The sequence below is a fragment of the Phascolarctos cinereus genome, unplaced genomic scaffold (genome assembly GCF_003287225.1).
Source record: "Phascolarctos cinereus isolate Bilbo 61053 unplaced genomic scaffold, phaCin_HiC Scaffold_4;HRSCAF=312, whole genome shotgun sequence".
NCBI lineage: Eukaryota > Metazoa > Chordata > Mammalia > Diprotodontia > Phascolarctidae > Phascolarctos > Phascolarctos cinereus.
The window spans coordinates 247,479,298-247,501,325 of record NW_027555847.1 but is presented as its reverse complement, the minus strand read 5'-3'; the positions used below and the strand labels follow the sequence as shown (position 1 = coordinate 247,501,325).

At 38.4% G+C, this 22,028-nt stretch overlaps 1 protein-coding gene across 4 annotated transcripts in view; it reads left to right on the top strand.

The window, feature by feature from the left end:
- Positions 1 to 247: 247 nt before the first annotated feature.
- AP3S1 (adaptor related protein complex 3 subunit sigma 1) overlaps positions 248 to 22,028 on the top strand; it is a 93,291-nt gene continuing 71,510 nt past the window's right edge. Inside the window, exon 1 of one of the 4 annotated variants that reach the window (XM_078152973.1) lies at positions 248 to 569. In XM_078152973.1, the coding sequence (XP_078009099.1) occupies positions 501 to 569 (69 nt within the window). In that variant the 5' untranslated portion in view covers positions 248 to 500. The remainder of the gene's footprint in view (positions 570 to 22,028) is intronic. The other 3 variants (XM_020967361.2, XM_020967362.2, XM_020967360.2) reach the window with 3 other exon arrangements.

The window sequence follows — 22,028 nt, the reverse complement described above, 5'->3', positions numbered from 1 at the left end:
GAAGAAAATACCCCTGCGCTTTCTGCCTCAGCCCTCGCACCCTTAACGTCCGTGTCTGCGCAGGCGCTCCCCGAGCTCTCGCACCCCCTCTCGCTTCCTGCCCGCTATGTCTGCGCAGGCGCTCTCCAGGGTCTCGCCCAGACACCCCGCAGCAGGCGCAGGCGCTCCTCTCGCTTCTAGACCTCTGCTTCTGCGCAGGCGCTCCTCTCGCTTCTAGACCTCTGCTTCTGCGCAGGCGCTCCCCGGAGCCTGGGCTAGGGCCCTCCTGGCGGCTCTTGTGACGCGAGGCGTATCCGCTTCCAGCTGATCCATCCTCTGTCGGGTTCGCTCTCCCCTCCCCTCCCCTCCCTCTCCGGGAGCGCGCGGAGGGGGCGGGCGGGGAAGCGACTTGAAGCAGAAGAGGAGGGCTGTGCTGGCTCCGCGCGCGCCGCCCGGGACCCAGCGCCCACCCGGCCACCCCCTCCCTCCTCCCAGACCCTTCCCCTGCCGCGGGCTCCATCATGATCAAGGCGATCCTCATCTTCAACAACCACGGGAAACCCCGGCTCTCCAAGTTTTACCAGCCCTATGTGAGTATCCCTCCACGCCGTGCCTGCCTGCAGCTGCTACTGCTGTTGCAGCCCCCACGCCCCTCGCCGCCCCCACCTCTCCCAGATGCAGTCCCGCGCCGCTTTCCACCGGTTCCCTGTGCCTGCCCTGCCCATCCATCCGCAGGCTCTCCCCGGAATGTGGGTCTTCTCCGCCCATCCCCATCTGACCATGAACGTGGCTCCTTTTTCCCCGCCCGGACACCTCCTGTTGCCTGGGCGCGCCTTTCTTCCTTTGCACCATCCCTCTTCCCCGCGCCCCCGCTAACCACTCTCGTGCAGTTTGATTGCATCTGTCTCTATGCCTGTCCCTCGGGCATATGTCACCCGGCTAAGGAGAAGTCCCTTAGCTCTCCACGGGGATGGCCCTGTCTGTGCCCGCGGCGGCGCGCGCAGGGCTCGGGTTTGGCCAGACCTCCCGAACGTTTTGTTCATTCAGCCAGCATTTAAGTACCTGCTGTGTGTTGGGTGCTGGAGGTGCGGAGACCGGAAAAAAAAAGTTCTTGCCTTCGAGGAGCTTACCTTTCCTTTTGTGGGGAGGCGACACGCCCACAGAAAAGTATGTTGATCATAAGTACAAAAGTGATTTCAGGGAGCAGGACGTTAGCTACTGAACATAGGTTGTATGTCAACTCAAATTGAGCTTTGCAGAGAATTTGTAAAGCATGCTTGAGGTGGGGGGACAGATAGCCCGTACAAAGGCAGGAGATGGCATGCCTGGTAGAGGAGAACAGCAGCTGGAACTCAGAATATGAGGAGGGAAGTACTGTGCAACGAGGTCGGAAAAATAGGTGGAGACAAATTTAAAAGCTAAAGTGAGGAATTTGTGTTTTATCTTAAGAGGCAAGAAGGATTCACTGGAACTTCTTGGGCAGGGGAGTGGCATGAAAATCTTTTCCCTGTTAGATCCTTATGGACACTACCACTTTCTTAATTCTAACTGCAGTCTTCAGTTCATGTGCTTGATTTTCTGGTGCGTCTCATTTTTGTGTGCATGGCTACTATGACTTTGGCCATTCCTTATTAAAGATTAAAAGTGATAAGGAGTCTATAGGATAACTTTTTTTTCCACTGCTGAGCAAGCTCATAAAGTTTGTAATGAGGCTAATTAGAACTGTGCTTTTCTACTTGAAATATAGATTTCAGCTTCAAGGGACATTTTTGAATGAGGAAGTTTGATTCTGTTTAGCAATCACAGGGGTCTGTTAGGGTGAGGCAGTTGTAGAAATGGTAAGACTTACTAGACTGGACAACTTGAGTTTGAGTTAATTCATTGTCGCTACCTATTAGCTGTTGTGACTTTGGACTTTTCTCTGAACCTTACTTAGTTTCCTCATTCATATAATTGGGCTAATAATACTGCCCTGCCTATCTCTGGAGGTTAAGAATGTCAAGTGAGATAATGTATGTAAAAGCACTGTATGAATGTAAAATATTGTCGTCACTCCTTATTGTCTTTCAGTGAGAATGTAGGACTGTTACAATGATTGTAAAACATTTGGCAATTTAGCAGAGAGCACAAACATTATTGATAAAAGCAATCGCTGGTTTCCTTACCCTGTTTAGAGAGAAATACATTAAAAATTGATCATGTTACATTGATGTTTATGTATTATGAATACAGAATGAAAGCTCCTTGAGAGTGCGACTGTTTTCACGACTACCTTTGTATCCACAGTGCCTAGTACATAGAGAAGAGCCACATTCACTGTTGGGGAAGGCACAAAGGGCTGGGCCTTCAGTGGAAAGAATTTAGAGAGAAAAGAGATTGGATCACCAAAAATTCTGTTTGGAGCCAGAAATGCACTTTCAATTAAAAGATGAAATGGTGCCTGAGTTGACACTTCTCTGCAGTTTTTAATTCCATACAGAAGTCTTGCCAGCCTTTAAAAATTACAAGTGAAAATGCCAGTTTTCATAAAATGATAATGTAGTCTTTGTTATGTAGGTTCAGTAGAAGTGAGAAATCCTGAAGTGTTGCTTTAATTTACCCATTTCCTTTAGTGGTTTAGCGAGAGATAAGTATAATAATTTTCTTTTTGGCTCCAGTTTTAGCCTCTGTTTTAGAGAACAAAGCAGAGTTTAAGTAGAATCACAGTTACTAATCCTTTAGTTAATTATTTCACTTTATTCTGTAGTCTAAGAAAAATCTTAGGTTTTCCCACTTTGTTCTATGTGGATTAATGAAAAGCCATTAACTCTGTATTTTTAAGCTCATTTGCCTAAAATATAATACTGCCCTCTGTTAAACCAGCCACATCCCTAACCCACTGTCTTTTTTTTTTTCAATCAATACAGGTAGCCTTCAGTTGTGCTCCAAATGTTTCCTTGAGAGTTTTGGAACTCAAAATATGCTTTTCCATAAAAACAATTTTAGAGGTATGGAATCTCTAGAATTGAATGGGACCTTAAAAGGGAATCTAGTGTGACTTTTCAACTCCAGTAAATTCTCTCTGTAGCATTTCTGATAGTTAGGTGGTCATCCAGGCTGTGTCTGAGAACTTGCAGTAGTGGAGAAATCTCACTACCCAAGATGACTCATTCCTTTTTTTTCTTCTGGTATCTCTACTTGTTAGTAAACATTCTCTAATACTGAGAAGAAATTTGTCTCCTTGCAACTTTGGTTAAATTCAGCCAACATCTGTTAAGCACAAACTGCATTCAAGGCACTGGGAATGCAAAGACCAAAAAACCCTGACAATAGACACCAGTTCTTGGAGCTTACATTTTGTAATACAAGATAGATACAATGTGTATTATTATTGTTCAGTTGTTTGTCATTCTGACTCTTAGTGACCCCATTTGGGGTTTTCTTGGCAGATACTGGAGTGGTTTACCATTTCCTTTTCCAGCTGATTTTATAGATGAGGAAGCTGAGGCAAATAGGCTTACCTGACTTGCTCAGGATCACACAGCTAGTAAGAGTCTGAGGCCAGTTTTAAACTTAGGAAGATAAGTTTTCCTGGCTCCAGGCCAGATGTTCCATCCATTGTGCTACCTATATCTCATTGATTGATCTATCTCTCTATATTATATACAATGTAATTTGAGGGAAGAAAGAACTAAGAACCGAGAAGAATGTGTTAGGGAATAATAATTGACATCTTTGTAGTCCTTTAAATTTTGCAAAGAGCTTTATCTAGTTCGCACCTCACATCAACCTAGTGAAGCAGCTACTACCACAGCTGTTATCCTTATTTTACAGAGAAGGAAACAGATTAAGAGGTTGTGATTTTTGGCACATAGCTTGTGTCAGAAGTGGATCTTGAACTGTGGTCTCTCCCTGATGCTAAATCTAGCCCTCTCTCCATGATACAAGGATGCTTCTAAAGGTTTCTTACAGGAGCTGGGTCTTGAAAAGGAGCTTAGGATAGTCAGAAGAGGAGGTTAGAAGGTAGTGAATTTGAGGTTCAGGGGACAGCCTGTGCAAAGGCATGAATGTGTAATGTCAGTATTGAGGAACTGCTAGTAAGGCAGCATGTGTGGAATAGAGTGTGAGGAAGATTTGCTGAATATGAGGTGAAGCCTCAGAGTTGTGTTGATTTTCATTTCTCTTATTATTAGTGATGTGGAGTTTTCTTTCACCTGGTTGTGAGTAGTTTGCAGTTATTTTGAGGACTGTTTGTTTATATCCTTTGAACTCTTAGCTTTTGCTCTCTTACAGGCTGTCCCAAATGTCTTAGTGTAGTTTTAAGCTGTTAAAATTTTGTTAATGCTATATATTTCTGTTAGTTACCTGTATATTTTGGATATCACACTTATTAGAGATGTTTGATACAAAGGTTTTTCCTTGTTGACCTCTTATCCTAGTTGCATTAATTTAGCCCCTGTAAAAGCTTTTCAGTTTTCTGTGAGGTTTAAATTGTCTGTTTTTGGCTTTTGTAATTTCCTCTATATAGGCAGCTAGGTGGCACAGTGGACAGAGTACCAGGTCTAGGGTCAGGAGTTCAAATGTGACCTTAGACACTTAGACTCTGCCTCTTTTTTGTCCCAGTTTCCTCATCTGTAAAATGAGATGGAGAAGGAAATGGCAAACCACTCCAGTATCTTTGCCAAGAAAACCCCAAAATTGAAGAGTGAGACACTACTGAAACGACTGAACAACAACAATTGCCTCCATCCCATTTGGTTAAGCATTCGCCTTCTAGCTATAACCATGAAAAGTTAAGAAGTTGATCTAGTTCTCTTCCAATTTTTTATGGTTATTAATTAGGGTTTTAGTTTATTGGTCTACCAGCCCTGCAGAGTTAGAGTGATGTGGGCAGTGAGAATGCTGTTTAATCTATAAAATCTTGCAGTTTTCCTTATATTTTGTTGTGTAAAGTGGGTGCCTCTGTAACTGCTAACAGATAGAGGGGTACAGATCTGTGAGCCAGTTCCTTTAGAAGTCTTATATCACTGTTACAATATCTGCTGCCTTAAAAGGGCAAGCTTCATTGCATTGAAAATATTGGTAAACAATGACAACTGCATGTTAAAAAGAACATTTGACAACACAAAAATCAGTCTGCATGTTTACAGATTACAGAGGTCTTCCTGTTGAGGATGAGCTGCATAGTTCATGTTTGCAGGCTTCTCAGATTTGTCTCACAGGGCCACTCAGACAGTATTGTGCTTTCAAAAGAAAATTTAAAGGAACTCATGTTTCATGTTCTCTGTATGCATATCTGAGTTATAACCATTGCCCCTTTGCTGTTGATGCATTTGTGTCCTGAAATCTAGGCTTTTAGGGTCCTTTGAACAGGTTCATGGATTGAGATCTACCTATTGTATTCTTTCAGTGAATTCCATGCTGATTCCATCAGCAATTTTTTTTAAAGCATAGAGGATCTTATAAACTATGGGTTCTTAACTTTTTGTGTCATGGACCCCTTGGCAGTCTGGTGAAGCCCCAAAACCCCTTATTGGAATAATGTTCTTAAATGCATAAAATAACATACATAAGATTACAAATAAAACCAATAGAAAAACAGTTGCCAAAATGAAAGGAAAATAAATTTACAGATCCTGTTAAGAACCCCTGATTTGAACTGTGTTACGTATGATGATTTGAGAATGGCTAATTCTCATGAGGAAGTTATTCCACTCTATTGTCTCACCAATGTGGTGAGAGTTATTGATGAAGAGTAATACTGAAACTTACATGACATTTCCTAGTTATAGGTATTTATTTTAAGAATAGAAAAAGGGCATAGTTGTGACAACATTGAACTGTTCTGTCAAGCCTGGGTCTGAAAATGACAGACTCACTTATTATGGATAAAGAGGGCAAAATAACCTTAATTTTAAAATTTTGGTAAAGGTCAGATGTCTTTTTTTTTGGATTAGTCAATTTATAACAACATTTCCATGTTATTCAAGAGATAGAACAGACAATCTAATAGGTCAGGAAACATTCTCATTCAAAGGACAGACAGAGGTATGGGGATATAGGTTTTGAAGATCCTGCCATGTAACCTTTGTAAAGCCATCTTCCCAACATTCTTCACCATCTTTATCCACCTGGAACTGGTTTAGTACTTGGAAGAGCTAGGCAGCATACACTGATTCTGAGCCCCTTGAGGGCAGGGACTGTTTTTACCTCTTTTTGTATCTCCAGTGCCAGACACTGTCAGTGTTTATTGACTGACTATAGAAATTTTCACTTCCCCTTGCTGATATGTCAGCACACTTTTTACCAGGATCAAAGTGAGACCCCAGATAAGTCAAATTATTCACAAAGATTCCATCTTACACTGTAAGTTCTATTATTTATAGATAAAACAGAATATAGTTGTTACACCAGTCATTAAAAACTCAAGACATTTAGGTTGCTTTACAGCTGTTGAACGCACAATAGTATGACTTTGAAACATCTTTGTTACTCATTGAGTTTATGTAAGGTATTTAAATGTCTTCAACTGCATTTCTTTCCATGCTACTAGCATAAATTACATTCATAATGTCATTTGTAATAAGTTTCAAAGACATCAGTGATACAAATTGATAGCAACACTATTAAAATAATGGCATTGTGAGATATCACAAGAAGTGATGATACCAGAAAGCCACTTGTGACCAAAATCTGTTTGGTGTTTCTGAGGGCTACAGAGTTTTTATTTCTTTTTTGGATAGGGAACAGTTCAGCAAAACAAGCACACTGCCCCTATATTTTAAAATTAACCTCTAGACAGAAAAGAGTTTTTTAAAGTGGGATCTGTGGATCCAGGTTTGAAGACCTTGACCAGGTTTGAAGACACCAGCAGCAGTGCTGGTGATCTAGGTTACCTGGTGAGTTCTTTTTCAAACAAGCTTCTGAGTGTTCTCTATCTTCAGTGATATGGAGGGGGAGGGTCTAGGATGGGATGAAAGTCTGTAAGACACAACATCCGTGTTTTATAGCAGTTGAAAAACTTACAGGGATATAAAGGTAGCCTTCTGTTGCAAAGCTTTTATTCATTTATCAATGTTATATATACAGAGGGGGCAGCTAGGTGGCACAGTGAATAGAGCTCTGGCCTTGGAATCAGGAGGACCCGAGTTCAAATACAGCCTTAGACATTTAACACTTACTAGCTGTATGACCCTGGGCAAGTCACTTAACCCCAATTGCCTAAGTAAAAACAAGACAAAACAAAACAAAACAAAAATAACACATTATATACAGAGACATTACATATTGGGCAAGATTGAGACTAGTAGATTTGGCAAGTAAGACACTTTGAAGTATACCATTCAGTTTACAATTTGTGTCATAGCATGAAGAAGATAATTACAAGGAAAAAATGTTCAATATTAAGTATCCAGTTGTTATCCAGAATCAATCATAATTCAAAATCAGAATTTAAGAATTGATAACTGACAATTCATAGCCATCCATGACCCATGTATTGCTTAATTCATAATCAGTAATCTAACAATTGGTAACCTTCTTCTCCTCCCTTTTTGGTTAGTTGAGCAATGCATTTGAAGAAATAAAGAATTGGATTTCAGGCTGATTAGGGATGTAGGTGCATTGCTTCTTGCTAATCAGGACACATTTTATATGTTATACTCTAAGGTTTATTTTAACATTGCCAAATATACTTCACTTTTTTTTATCTCATGTTTTAGAAGAACAACACTGAATATAAATTGATCTTATCTTGATTTAAAGTAGGCCATTAAGCAAGTAAAATTCAAAATGTACTAATGATTAATCATTGTAGGTTTCAGCAGTATGCTAAATTAATGAAAAACCTTTTACTTTCACTGCCTGGATGTTCTCAGTTGTAAAGGACAGTTATATCATATTGTAGTTCACATTTGATAGCCCTGTTTTATGCCAATTTGAGTTCAAGAGATATTTCCTATTGTAGTTTAATCCATATATTTCAAACAGTATATAATTTAGGTGACACCTAATTTAATGTTGATGAAATTGATCTTTTAGGATAAATATTTTTTAGATCTGTCATAATTAAAGAGAATTCCTAACAGTATAGTAAGCTAGAGTAAGGCTGTAGGGAGTAAACTGCATTGTCTATAATTTGGTGGGCCACATAAAATCAGGTTATTTTCACAATTGTTTATAATCAAGCACAGGTCTAAGAGTGTAAGAATAATAGAGCTCTGATCGATTTGTCAGAGGCTAAAATGTGGGCATTTTTCAACAGGACAAAGTCTGTCATTTTTTATAACATATTAACATGAAACTTTAAACCAATTTTCTTACTTTCATTTTCTCTGTTTTCAGGTAAAATATTCAAAAAAGGCTTTTTCATTCCAACACACATTCTTAGAGAAGCTGATGATTTTTTTTCCTCTCAGAAAACCATTTCACAGGCATTTCTCCAGACAGTCATGATTTGATTGAAAAGCTGCCTGGCTTTCAAGGACTTTTTTTAGTGAGTAGGAACATGGTAGGGCACACCAAGGTGCCAAACACTTAAATACTCATTTTTAGGGAAGGTATCATGTTCCAAATAAATTTTTCCCCATTAAAGCTTTCTTGCCTTTCAATTTAAAACAACACCAGCATTTAAAACTATAGTGTTCGAGATTTTTCCAAATGATAATATGCAGTTTATGTTTGTATAGAATGAAAAATTTGAAACAATGTGGTACAAACTTTTCTGAACACGGCACACCTAGGTCAGAAGGAAGGGGATTAGCAACAAGTTTCAGTATTTGTCTTATGCATGTTTTGCCTCATATGCAGTAATATTAAGAAGTGGATGGAATAGTGGCCTTGGAGTCAGGAATAGCTGAGTTCAAATTCTACCTGACACACTTAGTAACTGTGTGACCATGAGCAAGTCACTTAACCTCAATCTGCCTTAATTTCCTCATCTGTAAAATTTACGTAATAATAGCACCTACTTCACAGGGTTGTTTTAAGGCTGAAATGTATTAATGTTTGTAAAGCACTTTGCAAACCTTGAAGTGCTATACAAATGTTACTTATCATTGTTATTATAGCAATAAATAATGAACTAGCAAAACACTTCTGTTTCTGAGGTTCAGTTTATTTAAAAACTGATTAAAAACATTCAAATGTGTAATATTCCAATCTAACAATCTATTATAAGGTCATTATCAAATTCAGTATATAGAGAAATAAAATATTATTCCTAGGTCTGTAAAAATTATTCTAATTGCTTCATTGCTTTGGGATATTTTCCCTTTCTCTGAGAATTGGTATTACATACAATAAATCTTGGAAGGGGAGATAGGCTTTCCCTGTTTACTTATTTATTTCCCACTTTTGTTCAGAGTGATAGGATCAGAGGAAAGGGATATCACCTAACTTCTTACGGAAGAGTCTCCCTCTTTACAAAATTGATCACAGCTAAATTAAAGGCTGTTTATTTTAGTCCCACCAGACCTCCCCAATTGATTGGACACAGATAGGATACAAAGATGCTTCCTTCCCCCTCCCAAGGAAAACAAAGCTCTAAACCCCAAATTCATCTGCACAGAAAGCATTCGCCTCCTGAGATATGTCAGGTTTTGATGTTGGTTTTTTTCCCCCTCATTCTAATCAAAGCCACTTCTATAGGAGCACAGTTGTAAGCATGGGGAAAGACAAATATCTGTCAAAATGAGAACTTTTTTCTCAGCCTACAGAGTTAAATGCTTATGCTGGGGCCCTGTTCTAGCCCATAGTTACCTTATTCAGGGGGTGGAAAAAGTTTGCTGAACTTGTCTCAGCTCACCTGGTGATATCACTGAAAGGGTAGAGAAAAACTAAATTTTCACTGTCAGAAATGGGAGAAGCAGACAACATAGAACAAAGCTGTAAGAGGAAGAAATTCCTTATGTTTTATTCCTGGGATCCTGTGGGTAGCTTTACCTTGAAGTCCCAAAAGAAATGGCTCTCTTTCACTATAATGTTGGGGCCTTCTGTTCAAAAGAAAGTAGGCCACCTCACTTGGATTCCTGTCTTGGATTTCATAGTTAATGCACCAAAACTATCATAGTAAAAGGACCACATCACACTTATGGTGTGCTGGTAAAAATGAAAGGAACAAAGAAGACACAGACACACTAGTGACCTTGGGGAGATTCCTTTTAGAAAGCCCTGCTTTACTGCCTCAGGGTTTATGAGTCTTATATACCCGTCTAGAATAATGACAACTTTCTGTTATCATTAATTAGCCCAGCACTTACCTGCATTTCTAGAAATAGAATTCCTTTTATCAGCTTAGAAACAGGGACAGAGGTGGTGAGTTATTCAGGGAACTGAGAGGAGAAAAGCATTACTCCTTACTTTAACTGAAATAGAGACCAATTTCAAAAGTGGAGTTATGCATGTCCAGAGAGGGAAATATAGGACTCAGTCCTCTCTCTGTCTTTGCACCTCACTATATTTAGCCTGGCCAGCTAGGTGGTGAAGTGGATAGAGTACTGGGCCTGGAGTCAGGAAGACTTGTTCATGAGTTTAAATCTGTCCTTACTAGCTGTGTGACATTGGGCAAGTCACTTAACCCTGTTTACCTCAGTTTTCTTGTTTGTAAAATTAGCTGGTGAAGGAAATGGCAAACCATTCCAGTATCTTTGCCCAGAAAAACCCAAATCGGGTCATGAAGAATCAGACATGACTGAAATGACTGAACAATAATATTTAGCCGAGAGAGGAGCCTGTACAAGAGAGATTAAATTTGTTGCGCTTGATTCCAGAAGGAAATTCCATTAGAGAAATGAGTGGGAGTTGCAGGGTGGAAGGTTTTAAAACTTGCTCTAAAGAAACACATTAATGATTAGAGTGGTCCAAAAGTGGTATGGATTGCCTTTGGAAGGAAGCTTTCTCCTCCATACAGTTCTTCAAAGGCTAGATGATTATTTATCAGGAATGTTATGGCAGATGTTCATGTTAAGGTACAGATTAAAGTTAAGCATTTCAGAGATCCTTCTCCACTCTGAGATTCTGTGACATTCTAGGCCTGGTAAATGGGCTGCACAGAGCTAGGGAAGATGCTACAGGAAGTTTGAGGAAAGGCTAGTATGATTTGGATGGCATTTACAGTGTGTGAAGAAGAAAAATATGAAATAAGACTAGAGAAGTAAGTTGGACTTTGTGTGGGGCCTTCATAGGTACATGAATAGAATAATGGGACTATTTTGTCTTTCTTTTAGACTAATGTAGCCTGATGTTGACATTTGCCTTTCTTGGCAACTCTGTAGTGGCTTTGTGACTCATTAAGATTGTCAGCTGATACCTCTCAATTGTTTCTATATGAACTACTACATAGATACATTTCTACCACGCAGATACATTTCTATTATATAGATATATTTCTATAATACGGATACATTTCTACTATATAGGTACATTTTTACTACACAGATACATTCTTACTATACTAGGGATTCTTAATCTTTTTTGGGTCATGGATACCTTGGCAGTTAGGTGAAGCCTATGGATGAATAAAAGAATAACATTTTTAATTGTATAAAATGAAATACATAGGTTTACAAAGGCAGCTAATTATATTGAAATATAGGTGTCAAAATGTTAAAACAAATCAGAAACAAGTTCATGGACTCTAGGTTAGAGCCTGATTTTTTTTTAAAGCTAATTCCAGGGCTTGACATTTTTCTCTTAAATTTTTTTTCCTGTTGTTTATTTTTTTGTATATCTTTCCACTCTGAAATAATTTTGCATTATAATTCTTTTAATCAATTAAGCATTTAATAAGTGTCTACTAGCCAGATACTAGTTAGTCTCCCAGCTTTGTTTTGATAAGTATATATATTTAAAACATTCTTCTTTTTATTATGAACTTAACATTACCAAACATGAATATTTCCATATACAAAAAAATAGGAAGAGGATTGTAACCATGAACATTATGTATAGCTTGTTTTTAAAAAATATGCATTTCTAACGTGGTAGTTGCAACACTGCCCTGCCTATGTCCCTTCTGAGCCACTTTCTGTTCTATTTATTTTTAAGATGATTTATTGATGTTCCTTTTCTTTTTTTTTGTATCACTATAACTGACCCTCTCACTGCTTCCCCCCTCCCAAAATGAAAGTGTTTACTTGTAGTAAATAAAGTCCAACAGAACAAGTCCATACATTGGCTGTGTCTGAAAATGTCTATTATCCTGCAGCTCTAGTCAGTCCTTCACCTCTCAGGTGGGAAGCATAATTTAACATCTGTGTTCTGGAGTCTTAGTTGATCATTGCATTGATTGTTCTTAAGTCTTTCAGAGTTGTTTTATTTTATGATGTAGTCATGTACAGATTGTGTTCTTGATTCTGCACATTTTGCTCTGTACCTGTTCACAAAAGATCCTCCCAGATTTCTTTGAATCCATCACATACCCTCCTTTGTTTAGCTATTCTCCAAATGACACGCAGTTCCTTTCTTTCCAGATCTTTGATACAATAATTTTAAAAAATATATATGATTATAGATAGCCTAGATTTCTTCCCCTGAGGACGCATTCATTTTTCAGTTGGAGAATGGCCTTTTAATTTTGAATCAGTTCCTTACGTATCTTGGAAATGAAGACCTTTATCAGAGAAGCTTGCTGCAAACTTTTTCCTCCCAGTTGTTTCCCTTTTAATCTTGATTTTATTAGATTTGTTTGTGTAAAATCTTTTTAATTGTATGTAATCAAAATTATACATTTTATCTTCTGTGATCCTTTCTCTATGTCTTGTTTGGTCATGAACTTGTCACCTATCCATAAATCTGATAGGTAACTCCCTCCTGCCATTTCTTTAAATTGCTTATGATGTGACCTTTTATATCTAGGTCATATGTGAAGTGTTGGTCTAAATCTAATTGCTTCCATTTTGCTTTCCAGTTTTCCCAGCAGTATTTGGCATTTTGGTAAAGCATGTGGACCTTCTCAGAATGTTTTTAAATGCATAAAACAAAATACATAAGATTACAAAGGAAATGAAATAATGTTGAACTAGTTATACAAATATAAAAAAAACCCCAGCAAGTTCATGTTCATGGTCCCTAGGTTAAGAACCTTTTTGTTGTTGTTTTTAGTCAGTTATTTGTGTCTGACTCTTTGTGACCCTATTTGGGGTTTTATTGGCAAAGTGGAGTGGTTTGCCATTTCCTTCTCCAGCTCATTTTCCAGATGAAGAAATAAGGCAAACAAGGTGAAGTAACTTGCCCAAGGTCACACAGCTCGTAAGTAAGGCTGGATTTGAACTCAAAAAGAATATTTGTTTGTATGTATGTATGTATGTATGTATGTATGTATGTATGTTCAAGCGTTTTGTTGTTGTTGCTGTTAGGAAAAGAATGAAGTTCTTATTTTTCTCATGATATCATTGAATTTTCTTTGCTCCATTTTTTTTTTGAGGAGTCTGCTACTTGGGTAAGGTTTTCTACCTTCTGTTCTAAGTTTTTTTCTTTTACTTTTCCCCCTCAAGAACAGGGTAAGGCATAATGTTTTACTTAAGTAAAGGAGTGTCTGTATTAATTTAAACCAAGCAAGAATAATTACATTTTAGTATCAATGGGACCTTGTTGTGTAGCACATTTCAGTCTTATTTCATTTTATCCTCATGCCATCTCTGGGAGATAAATGGGGGCTAAAATGTTATGTTCATCAGCTGAGAAGACAGGTAAAAAGAGAAGTATTTTGTCCAAAGTCAGATAGATTTTGTGCTGGAGATAGAATCTATTGAAAAACCATGATTAAAAAGACTGGGATTTTTTGTTAGTACAATTTAATATCATAAGAGTGTAGACAGATTTTCTCAGTGAGTTTGCTCAAGACTTCAATGGTGTTTTATTTTAATTAAGGAGGAATAGTAGTATATCAGAAGGAGGATTGGTTATGGAGCCAAAAGACTCTGATTTCCTTGCTTTTTTATATTATTGGTGTGATCTTGCTCAAGTTGCAACCCCTCTTATGGCTTCCAGTTTCTTCATCTGTTAAAAAATAAGCAATAACAAAATTGAGGGGGTTGGAGTAGATGACCTCTGAGTTTCTTTCCAGCTTTCAAATCATGTGATCCTAAATAAGGTGTTGAACCTCTGTCTCCTGGGCTGAGAATAGAATTGTGAAAGTGCTGTTATCTCTGCTCCTTCCCTCAGCTCCTGTTATTTTTAGTGAAAGTGGTGAGTAAATGAAGAAGTCACTGACTTGGAGGGTTCTGCTTATTCAGTTTCATTCAAACATTTTGTTAACCTATTAGGGAACACAGAGAATTGTTTGTTTCCTTATCAGAATGCAAATTAAAATTGCAGTATTGTGGTTTAGCACTGGCTAAATTTGACCAGCTAGTGGCCAGCCATTTAACTTTTCAAATTCCAAGTTTGTCTGTAATGTACAGAGTATGTACCATACTTATCTCTCCTTTGCTTGGTGAACTTTCTCAGGGGTTTTAACAGAACAGGTTCCTCTCTGATGCTGTGCTACATTAGTGCTTCCTCTCAGCTGATATCACATGCTGAGGCATCAAGAGCCCTGGCTTAGGCTGCAAGTTAGTGTCCTGCTTAAAGAGCTAGGGATTGCACATTTGAAAAAATTCAAACAAGATGCATCTCCTTTTGCTTTAGAGACCCAGTGGTTTTGCAACATTGCAGAAACAGCAACTATTCAAAAATATCTTCCTTTGCCTAGGCATCTCTGACAAAATGAATAGTCATCAGGAGCCTTGATATTTGTTTTTCTTTATTTTTTATTTTTTTTGGTATTTTATTTTTCTCCAGTTACATGTAAAAATAATTTTAACATTCATTTTAAAAACTTCGAGTTCCACATTCTCTCCCTTCCTTCCTCCTCACTCCCCTCATTGAGAAGGCAAGCAATTTGATATAGGTTATACGTGTGTGGTCATGCAAAACACTTCCATAATGGTCATGTTGTGTATTTCCCTCCATCCTGTTCCCCATTCATTCTATTCTCTCTCTTCTTTCACCCTGTCCCTCCTCAAAATGTTTTGCTTCTGACTGCTCCCTCCCCCAGTCTGCCCTTCCTTCTCTCACACTCTCTCCTTTCTCTTATCCTCTTCTCCCGTACTTTCTTTTTTTTGGGGGGGGCAATGGGGGTTAAGTGACTTGCCCAGGGTCACACAGCTAGTAAGTGTTATGTGTCTGAGGCTGGATTTGAATTCAGGTCCTCCCGAATCCAGGGCCGGTACTCTATCTACTGTGCTACCTAGCTGCCCCTCCCTCCTACTTTCTTGTAGGGTAAGGTAGGTTTCTGTACCCAGTTAGATGTGTGTGTTGTTCCCTCTTTGAGCCAATTCTGATGAGAGTAAGGTTCACTCATTCCCCCTCACCTTGTCCCTCTTCCCTGCCACTGTAAAAGCTTTATCTTGCCTCTTTTATGTGAGATAATTTACCCATTATACCTTTCCCTTTCTTTTTCTTCTAGTACATTCCTCTCTCACCCCTTGTTTTTTAGACATCATCCCTTCATATTCAACTCACACCTGTGCTCTCTGTCTATATATACTCCTTCTAACTACCCTAATAATGAGAAAGGTTTTGTCAGTTACAAATATTATCTTTCCATGTGGTAACGTAAACAATTTAACTTTAATAAATCCTTTATGATTTTTTCTTTCCTGTTTGCCTTTTCATGCTTCTCTGGAGTCTTGTATTTGAAAGTCAAATTTTCTGTTTAGCTCCAATCTTTTTTCAAGAATGCTTGAAATTTCTCTATTTCATTGAATTTCCATTTTTCCCCTCAAGGATTATACTCAGTTTTGCTGCGTAGGTGATTCTTGGTTGTAATCCTAGCTCCTTTGCCCTCTGGAATATCTTATTCTAAGCCTCTGATCCTTTAATGTAGAAGCTGCTAAATCTTGTGTTATTCTGATTGTGAGGAGACTTGATATTTGGTGATTGTTGAATTGTAGAAGGATCCTACACTTAAAAAAAGAATTTTTATACACATTCATAACAAAGCATACTTTACAGTTGTTTGACCAATGAATCATGGACTATCTCCTTTGGTAGGTCATTTTTAAAAAATGTACAAATATTGTGTACACCTAGGTTGTGAACTATGTCTCTGTCACTCTTGCAGGAGTAGTAGACCACAAAAAAAAAGTAATAGAAGAGATTAAGAGAAAATAGAAATACAACATATTTTTAATCTGTGAAATGTACTTCCCATACATGTATTTTTATATTATATCTGAATGACTGTAAAGCAATATTTAATCTCTACTAGAAGTATAAAATGTTTTTATTTTAAGGTTGTTTTTGTGTACTGCTTTTTTTTTCTTTTTTTCTTTTTTTGGTGAGGCAATTGGGGTTAAGTGACTTGCCCAGAGTCACATAGCTAGTGAGTATTATGTGTCTGAGGCCGGATTTTTAGGTCCTCCTGATTCCAGGGGTGGTGCTCCATCCACTGTGCCACCTAGCTGCCCCCTACTGCTGTTTTTCTTACATGTTTTAAAATTATTTTCATGCTTATTAAAGTGTGAATCAAGTTATATTTACCAATTGCCAATGTTACACTTTTTAAAATTGCAAAAATATCAATAATATAGGATAGTGGATAAATTTTTACCTCCAGGAAGCAGTATCTATAGTCTCTGAAGTTCTTTTATCAGTGACTATTAGGAGACTAAAACAGACAGGGTAGTTAGAGTTCTATGAATTAGTTCCTTGAAAAGTATATAGAGGGAACATTATACTTCTTGGGCACTTCATGATCTCTTCTATATGGCACACCTTCCAAGACGCAGGATGCATGCCATGTCTTCAGATACTCTTCTTCTCCATGTCATTCTGTATGTCATCCACTGGTGAGTCCACCTAATGTCTTGGGAGCTTATAATAGTGATAGTTTAGAATAGCTGACATATATATATGTGTGTGTGTGTGTGTGTGTGTGTGTGTGTGTGTGTGTGTGTGTGTGTGTACACTTTATATATGACTTGTATAAACTATTTATCTATAAGACTTTTAAAGTTTGTAGGTCACTTTATACACATTCTCATTTGAATCTCATTGTGACCTCACAGGGTTGAGGTAAGCTGTTACAGGTATTATTATCCCCAGAATCAAGTGAGATTACACATGTAACATGCTCTGCAAACCTTAAAGCACTACTTAAATGCTGGTTTTTGCTATTGTTATTTTTTTAGGTGAGAAGTATGAAACTTTTTTTTTTTACCTATAAGTGCCTTGTTCATGGCCACACAACCAGCAAGTGTCAGAGGTGAGATTTGAACTTAGATTGTCCAGGCTTTTAATGCTGACTCTTCTCTAGGGTGCTTAACATTTTGACTGTTAGCACTGCAGCAACCAGGTTGTCCCTCAATGCCACTTCCTTTTCCTGGTATATGTATTTCATGTTACTTCTGTGCAGTTCATTGTTGGTAATGTACTATAGCTTATTTGTGCCTACCATGTATTTTTCTTTTTTGCCTTTTGGCGCTTTTGATTCTTTGGAGATACTGTTATTCTATGGTTCTCACAACCATGTTACTATATAACATCACCAGAATATAAATAGATTTTTGTTTCAGGGAGAAACATTTGTTGAAAGTGCTAAGCACACTCCCAAGTGGAGCCCGGCATATTATTTTTTCTCCCAATCCATTTGAATTCTCCTCATTGTTCATCCACTGTAGCTGTCAAAAGTATATGTATTGGGCTGTCTTTCCAACTTCACTTCCTAGTCTGAACAAAAGGCATCCTTCATCTATTTGTTTTTTCCTGTGTTATGTTTTAGCCTTAACTCTAGTGGCTTGTTCAGAGTAGGCACTTAATAAATGCTGGTAAAACTGAATTGCACTCAAATGATTTTGAGGTTTTTTAATATTTCAGCACTTGATGTAGTCAACATAGTGTTATCTGCAAACAGGATCAATTGGAGGACTTTACCAGATATAGAGGATCTCTCTTCCATTTGAACTGTGAGTTGGACCTTCCCCATGATAACAGCAAACTTGTTTAGCAATTATCTCTCCCTGTTTTATGTCTTGGGGAGACATAAAGCCTTGCAGGCTGTACCAACTTCTCTGCTGCCATGTCTTCCAGAGCTTTGCGCACTGTCATTTAACTTGCTGATGTAATCTGTGGATGATTGGATCTTTCTATCTCTATCAACCTTGCATTATTAGGAATCTTGGGCCTTTCATCTGCCCTCTAGCCATTCTGTGCTTTTTTTCTCCAATTAGATTGAGTTCCTTGATAGCAGAGTCAGTCTGTTTCTGTCTCTGTCTCTGTCTCTGTCCTGTTTTCTCCCCAGTGCTTAGCCCAGTGCTTGGCAGATAGTAAGTGCTTATTAAGTGCATTTATCAGGGGTTTGTTGAACTAAGTTTTCTGATGTTACATATTTTAAGGATTCGTGTGCTTTTCTCATATAATCATCAAACAGAAGTATGGTAAGATGTATTATATTCTTTGCCATATATAATTTCGTTAGGGTGTGCAGCCATGAAAATTTAAAAAAAAATTAAGGCGAATATTTGTGTGTGTGTGTGTGTGTGTGTGTGTGTTTAGGCAATTGGGGTTAAGTAACTTGACCAGGGTCACACAGCTAGTAAGTGTCAGGTGTCTGGTCTGAGGCCGGATTTGAACTCAGGTACTCCTGACTTCAGGGCCGGTGCTCTATCCACTGTGCCACCTAGCTGCCCATAAGGCGAATGTTTTTTGGATCTCATAAAGGCTATTTTAAATTTATCTAACTTAACTGAATTTTAGTGGGGTGGAGCCAAGATAGTGGAGTATTTCGAAGCAGTATGGTGAAGTCCCACCAAATCTCCTGCAGAAGGATCTAGAAAATGCACAAGACTGAATCTAAATCCAAGAGAAAGTCATAGTGAATCATTTTTGCAGCTCTGGTCAGTATAGAGAGATGGAGACAGTGGGAATGGGGTCTGTCCAGGAGTGTTCCACACATGGAACATTCTAGTGCAGGGAGAAGTTATGCACCAGGGATATCCCAGACCCCTATTAGGGTACCAAACTGTGGACAGGTGCCAACTAGAAAGTCTGTTGCCAACCCAATTCTGGGTCATAGATCCAGGGAGAAATGAGAAGGGGACCCTTCTAACTGTCCCCCTCCCTCCTATGATCTCAGATCTTAGGCCTACTGAGAGAAGAGCAGCATCAGAAGCAAGCAGCAGTAAAGGATCTCAGATCTCAGTATCGGAGTAGGGGGGTCTCTAGTTCTAGTATCTAGCCCAGCCTGCAGCCTGCAGAGGAACAATCAGGGTAGGAATATCAGACCAAAAGGGAACCTGCAGTTTTGTCACTCTGAACTAGTGGGATGGCTGCTAGTGACTGAGTCCAGCCCCAATCTACTGTTGTTCAGACCCAGGTCAGGAATTTGCAGAGCTTAGAACAGGTGGTTGATCTTGATCAGATTTTGTCCTAGATCTTTGGGACTTTGAGAGCCCTGAAAGCTTGCAGGTCCTCAGTCTGAGTTGTTCTTGAGATCTTGGAACAACACAAAGCTCAATACCCCAAGAAAGCAGCATCATGACCAGCCTAGACCTTCTCTCCAAAGTGTTCAGAGCTTGACCCTATTACATCAAGTCTAAGGTCAGGAAGTGAGCTGGAAGAGTGAGCAAAGGAAAAAGAATCCCATTGCAAAAAGCTGTTATTGGTGGCAAAAAAGCTCAAGAACCCAGAAGAAGAGAATGACTCCAAATCATTTACAAGTGAAGTCTCAAAGGAAAACATAGCTTGAACACAACAACCAGGACTCCTAGAAAAGATGAAACAAGAGTTAAAAAATGTTTTTTTGTCAATGAAGTGGGAGTGCTAAGAAAATATTGGAAAAGAAATGAGAGTTGTGGGGAAAGAATTAGAAAGGGAATTAACAGCTTGGCATATCAAGCAATAATCTCCTTGAAAATTAGGATGAAACAAAGAGAAGCCAATGACTCCATGAGACAAGAAATATTAAGAGTCAAAAAACTGAAAAAATATAGGAAAATATAAGATATATTATGGCAAAAACTACTGACCTGGAAAACAGATTGAAGAGAAAAAGAATTTAAGAGTCACCAGACTATGTGAATGCCTTGACTAAAACAAGACCTTACATGTTATATTTCAAGAAATTGTAAAATTGACCAGAACTCTTAGAAGCAAAGGACAAAGTAGAAGTAGAAATAAAAATCTACTGGTCACCTCCAGAAAGAAACCCCCAAATGAAGACTCATAGAAGTATTGCGGCCAAAATCCAGAACTTTGAGGTCAAAGGAGAAGTACCGCAGGCAGCCAGAAAGAATTAAAGTGTTGAGGAGCCACAGTCAGGATCAGTAAAGGAGCAGAGAACTTGGAATACGATAGTCCAGGAGGCAAAGGATATAGAATTACAGCCAAGAACAACTAACCCAGCAAAACTGAATGTAATCCTACAGGGGAAAAATGGATCTTTTATGAAGTAGAGGAATTCCCAAGCATTCCTCCCTCCCCCCCAAATATTCATAATGGAAAGTCTAGAACTGTGCAGAAACTGTGAAGTTCAAACATATCCGTTAAGAGAAACATAAAAAGGCAAACATGAATGAACAATAATAAAAGACTAAACTAGGATGAACTGTTTACATCTGATATGATAATATGCCCCCCCCAACTCTATCATCATCAGGGGTCATAAAGGGAGTGTGGCTGAAATATTCACTGACTTATAAAATCACATATTAACATTATCTATGTTCTAATGTGTTTTTAGAATAAGTATTTTCCAATTACATTTTAATCTGGTTCTCTATAAGCTGCAAAATGTTTGATACCTCTGGCCTAAACTGCTAATTTCTGTCATTTGTTTATTATAATTGTGATATTATAATTTTATTTTTTATAACTATAGCATTAATTTTTTTAAAAAAATTTATTAATTTATTTTGATTTATCAATAATCACTTCCATATGCTTTTGAGTTGAAAATTTTTCTCCCCCACCCACCTGCACAATCTGATATAGGCTTTACATTTACATACCCATGAAACATTTTCACATTAGTGAAGTTGTAAGTAAAAATTAAAACCAATAGGAAGAACCATCAGAAAGATGAAACAAAACTCGACAGAAGGTAAAAATAAGTGATAGCGATTCGACTTCCATAGTTCTTTCTTTGGATGTGGACAGCATTTTCCATCCTGAGGCCTCTGGAGATGTCTTAGATCCTTGTAATGCTGAGAAGGGTTCAGTTTAACACTCTTAGTCATTGCATAACATGGCTGTTATCGTGTACAGAGTCCTCTTGGTTCTGCTCACTTCACTCAGCATCACACCATATAAGTCTTTCCAGGTTTTTGTGAAGTCAGCTTGTTCATCATTTCTTATAGCACAATAGTATTCCATTACATTCATATACCACAACTTGCTCAGCCATTCCCCAATTGATGGGCATCCTCTCAATTTCCAATTCTTTGCCACCACAAAAAGAGCTGCTATGAATATTTTTGTACATGTGGGTCCTTTTCCCATTTGTTTGATCTCTTTGGGATATAGCCCTAGAAGTGCTATTGCTGGATCAAAGGGTATGTACATTTTTGTAGCCCTTTGGGCGTAGTTCCAAATTGTTTTCCAAAATGGTTGGATCATTTCACACCTCCACCAACAATGTATTAGTGTTCCAATTTTCCCATGTCTTCTCCAACATTTATCATTTTCCTGTTGGCCAATCTGATAGGTGTGATGTGGTACCTCAGAGTTGTTTTGATTTATAGCATTAATTTTTGTGTGCTCATTTTATTGTGGAGTTTTGCAGTTTACAATTGAAAATGCCAAAGAGGGGTTGAGATCATGTGACAGGGAAGATGAAGACTGGTCACTTTCTCTGGACCCCTTTATCTCTAACCCTTCCAAAAAAGGATTTATGCATAAAAGGTAGAGCCCTTAACAGTTGAATCCACAGGACAAAGGACCCTGATAAGATGACATCCTTGTGAAATAATACCCATAATCTTTAGGGTGCTCACTCAGCATCTTTCCCCTTCCATACTCTGTGTACCCAAGATGAAAGCTGATTTGAAGGCTCATTCAGGGGACCCATCTTGAGATTCTCTTCCCCACAA